Genomic DNA, 4474 nt, shown 5'->3' on the forward strand with positions numbered 1-4474 from the left:
TAATGTAGGAATTCAGGACCCCAGAGGACACCCAGCCTGGGACAGGACGGGGGTGCACTGGTTCATTCCATGGCTCCCTACGTCCTCCCAGTATAGACTTATACACCCTCCTAAGTTCTTAATTTGTTTCTGTAATGTGGCAGTTTAAGAGTTTGGCTCATCAGAGCACAGCTGGGTGAAGGCCAGCCTTTCTGTTGGGATTACACAGGCACTGAGGTGGTTTTAGTTCATGCTTCCTTCTCCTTCACAGAAATGTGAGCATGGGGGAGACTCAGCTTCTCAACCCCGTTCATCCCCTGAGCTACCGAGGGTGGCCTGGGGAGTGCGTCGCAGAGACTAACAGCGGATCTGTAAGAGGCGGGGGTGGCAGTGCAGACTGTCAGGGCTGGGGCTGCCAACTCCAGCTGGAGCCAAACTGTGACGCTTCCTGAACGTGATCACGAGTTCACGAGTTTGGACTTGACCCTGGAGAACCACGGAAGGTTTCTGACCAGGAGTGGCACCGTAGGATATCTACTTCAAGAAAACAGTTGGCCGCCACACCAAGTGGACTGGAATGCAGCCTAGTTAGGAAGCTTTGCTATTGTAAAAAGAAAAAAAAAATGAAAGAAAAGAAAAGAAAGAAAGAAAAGCAGGCCATGGCCAAGGGGGTGGAACATTAGACAAAGGCTCAGAATCTGGCTCACGGTGTCATGGGTGAGGTCTGCAGGATCCAGGGACATCTTGGCTACTCCTCTGGTGGAGTCCTTCCCGGCCAAGGCATTGTAGGGGGCTCCTCGTCCATAAAACTCTGAAGTGGGGAGGAAGGAGCGGGATGTGAGTGTGGATGTGCACGCAGGGCAGCCAGGAGGCTGCACGTGGCAGTGGCCGGGGGGGCGGGGGTCTGAGATCCAACCCGATTCTAAGAAAGGCTCCAGGCCCGAGGGGAGGGAAGGCAGTAACCCCCAGCCATCAGTTTGGATTCGAGTAATTCAGAATATGGAATGAGTCGCACATTGCTGGGCTGAGATACAAAAATAATCTCTTAAAAATATTTAAAATCCAAGCAAGGAAAATGTTCAGTTTTCTTAAATGTTGGGAGAACCACCCCAGCTGGCTGCTCAGTGGTCAGAGCGTCATCCCACAAACCAAAAGGTCTCAGGTTTGATTCCTGGTCAAATCAATGTTTCTCTCCTTCCCCCTCCCCCCACCTCCCATTCACTCTCTAAAAAATTAATGGAAAAATATCCTTGGGTGAGGATTTTTAAAAAGTTGGTAGAATCTAAGTTTATTTCCATTCAACATCCTTTGTTTGGTATCAGACAATGAACCATGACAAAACTACTTCCATAGCATTTGTAGTTACCAGTTGGGAAACCATGAAATGGCATTAAAATGTTCTACGATCCCAACTCTTTGTAACATTTTTCCTCTCACTGCTTCAACTAGGGTAAATCATCAAATATGGATTTGATTCCATAGGAATGGGAGCCAGGGAAGGCTCTGAGCAAGAGATGGACATTATTAGGAAACATCTGCCCAACACTGACAAAGACTGTTCCCTCCATCTGGGGACAAAGGACTTGCCCCGAGTTCCCTCCCTCTCCTCACCCCTCCAGGGCCCACCCTGCCGAGCTCCCCAGAAATAAGGACTCAGAAAGCCAAGCCACTTACCCTTCCCAGAAGTGACATCAAACACCACGCCCTTCACCGCCATGTAGATGGGCTGATCTTCCTAGAAAGCAGGAGAGAAGCTGTGAGGAGGAGGCGAAGAGCCCAGCGTTTCCAGCTCAAGTTAGTAACATCTCTTCCCTCCTGGGCTGAGCAGAGAGGAGAGGAGCTGGTAGAGTCGCAAAGCAGCTTCCGTAAGGCGTCCTCAGCATGCTCACCCCTACCTGCACCATGGTCATGCCCACTCACAAGAACTTGGAAGAGTTAGAAATATCACGACAAGCCCATGGCTATACCATTTTTTTTTTTTAAATCAGGAACTGAAGCAACTCTATGTAGACAAAAATTCAAAAGAATATTAAATGATGAATTATTTAAATCATTCCAAATTTTCTTTCATCTTCGTGAAAGGAAATGAAAATGTACATACATGGACATAATTAGTGTAAATTATCTATTTTATGTATTGCTTTTTTAAAATATATTTTATTGATTTCAGAGAGGAAGGGAGAGGGAGAGAGAGAGAAAGATCAATGATCAGAAAGAATCATGGATCAGCTGACTCCTGCACGCCTCACACTGAGGATCGAGCCCGAAACCTGGGCATGTGCCCTGACTGAGAATCAAACCATGACCTTTGGTTCATAGGTCAATGCTGAGCCACAACGGCTGGGCATGTTTTGCTTCTTATAGGTGACGTTACATCATATAAACATTTGCATGTATTGAAATAACCAAAATGGCTGCCCCTTAAACAGCTATATTTCGTATTAGTGATACTTAGTACCTGTTTGTTTAGCTATTCTTCTACTTTGGGTATTTGAGTGGTTTCCAATTTCTTAGAACTATCAACAGCAGAATTATGAATATCTTTCTATGAGTTACTTTCTAATTTGGTGAATTATTTCCTTGAGGCCTGTTTCAATATGTGGAATTCTTGGGCCAAAGAATATGAACAACATAATCGCCTTTTATATTTTATCAGTTTGTCCTTCAAAACACAATTTACCAGCTAGGAAAATACAAGTAATGCTGTTTCCCCAGTTCTGAGAAATTCTATACTTTATTTTTTGTTGTATTCCTGGGTATACAATGTTACCTTAATTTCCTCCCAAAGGAGGATAACACAAGAGCAGATGGTGCGATTTTCTAGCCTCCATGCAGTCGGGTCAGGTTGGGGTGGCTGGCAGTTCTCGGACACCCAGGACCTGGTCTTTCCTTTGTCTGAGCCCCGTCCAGGGACAGGGACAGCAGCCAGGTGGCTCACAGGCCAGGGTGAGGGTGGGAGTCACAGCTGGGTGTATAAGAATTTCAAAATGTTCCAAAACATGCTGCTTGGCATTCTCTGGGGTTCTTGCCTTCATGGAGCTTGAGTTCAAGTGTTTTCATGACCACAGGTAACAGACAGAGAAAAGCACTTCGCACATCACCATCTCATTTAACTCTCACTCCCCAAAAATCTATATAGAGTGGGAACTCTACATATATAAAATACATAAATATATTTTATTGATTTTTAGAGAGGAAGAGAGAGAGGGATAAACATCAAGGATGAGAGAGAATCATTGATTGACAGCCTCCTGCACGCCCCCTTCGGGGGATCAAGCTAGCAACCCTGGCATGTGCCCTGACCAGAAAAACAACTGTGACCTCCTGGTTCACAGGTGGATGTTCAACCACTGAGGCACACCAGCCAGGCTAGAGTAGGAACTCTTATTCTAGCCATTATGATGGTCATTCAACCAAACACTTAGGGAGGTGTTGCTGTGAAGGTATTTTGTAGATGTGATTAACATCAACAGTCGGTTGATTTTATATAAAGGAGATTGTCCTGGATAATCTGGGGCACTGATTACATCAGTTGAAAGGCCTTAAGGATTGAGTTGAGATTTTCCTAAGGAAGAAGAGAGCCCACAGTGGGCTGCGGCGTCAGCTCCAGCTCAGGCTTCCGGCCGTCCTTCCTGCAGCCTGCCCTACAGATGTTAGACTTGCCTAGCCAGCCCCCATGAGCACATAGACCAATTTCAACCGCCCCTCCTCCCTTCCTCTGCCTGCAAACATCCAATGGGCCCCCTACCCAAAATATTCTTTGCTTACCCTGCTTCCAGCTCAAGCTTCCCTCTTTCCTTCCCTCAGTTAAGTATGAACCAATTACATCAGCTTAAAAAACCAAAGATTTTTTTCCCTCCGTCCCCATCCTGCAGCCCCTGGTAGTGCTGCTGCTCCTACCCCCCACATGGAACTCTCTCTCCTTGGGTTCTGCGCTGGGGCCCCTCCAGATCTCGCCCATGTCTGGACATTCACTAGTAGGACTGGACTCAGCATAAGGTTGTACTCAGAGTAGGGTTACAGCGATGTGGTAAGGACCCACCGCCTAGCACAAGAGAAAAGGACATGGGGTCTGGAGCAGCGGTTTTCAGCCTCAAGGGCACAGGCGCCAGGAGCAGGTGAAGGGTCAGCTGCAGGGGAGGCCTGGGACACAGGGGCAGGAAAACGAAGTGCAGGGAAAGCCTGGATCACCCCTGGGCAGCCCCAATTCCCGCCGGACCCAGGAGCAGGCTCAGCTTCCCTCCCTCCCTGCCACTCCCCCCAAAGAGTAGGCAGAAGTGTCTGCCCCCCAACATTCTGAGGCTCCTTACAGACCACCAGCCAAAGTGCGTCTCAAGGAGGCAGCTCGAGGGAAGAAAGAGGACAGCGTGGGTGGGGTCTTCTGGTTTAGTGAAGGGGGAAAGCTGGGCGCCTCGTTTGCTGAGGACTCCCCCTTATCCCTGGGCGGCCATGGGGCCTGGAGAGAGGAGGCCGGGCAGGCCAGGCGCCCAGCTCC

General features: G+C 48.3%; 1 protein-coding gene across 1 annotated transcript in view; it reads right to left on the reverse strand.

The window, feature by feature from the left end:
- NENF (neudesin neurotrophic factor) overlaps positions 1-1751 on the reverse strand; it is a 2469-nt gene extending 718 nt beyond the window's left edge. Inside the window, exons 1-2 of the mRNA XM_005865164.2 lie at positions 1654-1751; positions 687-790 (exon numbers count right to left, since the gene is read on the reverse strand). Of these exons, the coding sequence (XP_005865226.1) occupies positions 687-790; positions 1654-1696 (147 nt within the window). The 5' untranslated portion in view covers positions 1697-1751. The remainder of the gene's footprint in view (positions 1-686; positions 791-1653) is intronic.
- Between the last annotated feature and the right edge of the window lie 2723 nt (positions 1752-4474).

This window comes from Myotis brandtii, unplaced genomic scaffold (genome assembly GCF_000412655.1).
Source record: "Myotis brandtii unplaced genomic scaffold, ASM41265v1 scaffold197, whole genome shotgun sequence".
NCBI lineage: Eukaryota > Metazoa > Chordata > Mammalia > Chiroptera > Vespertilionidae > Myotis > Myotis brandtii.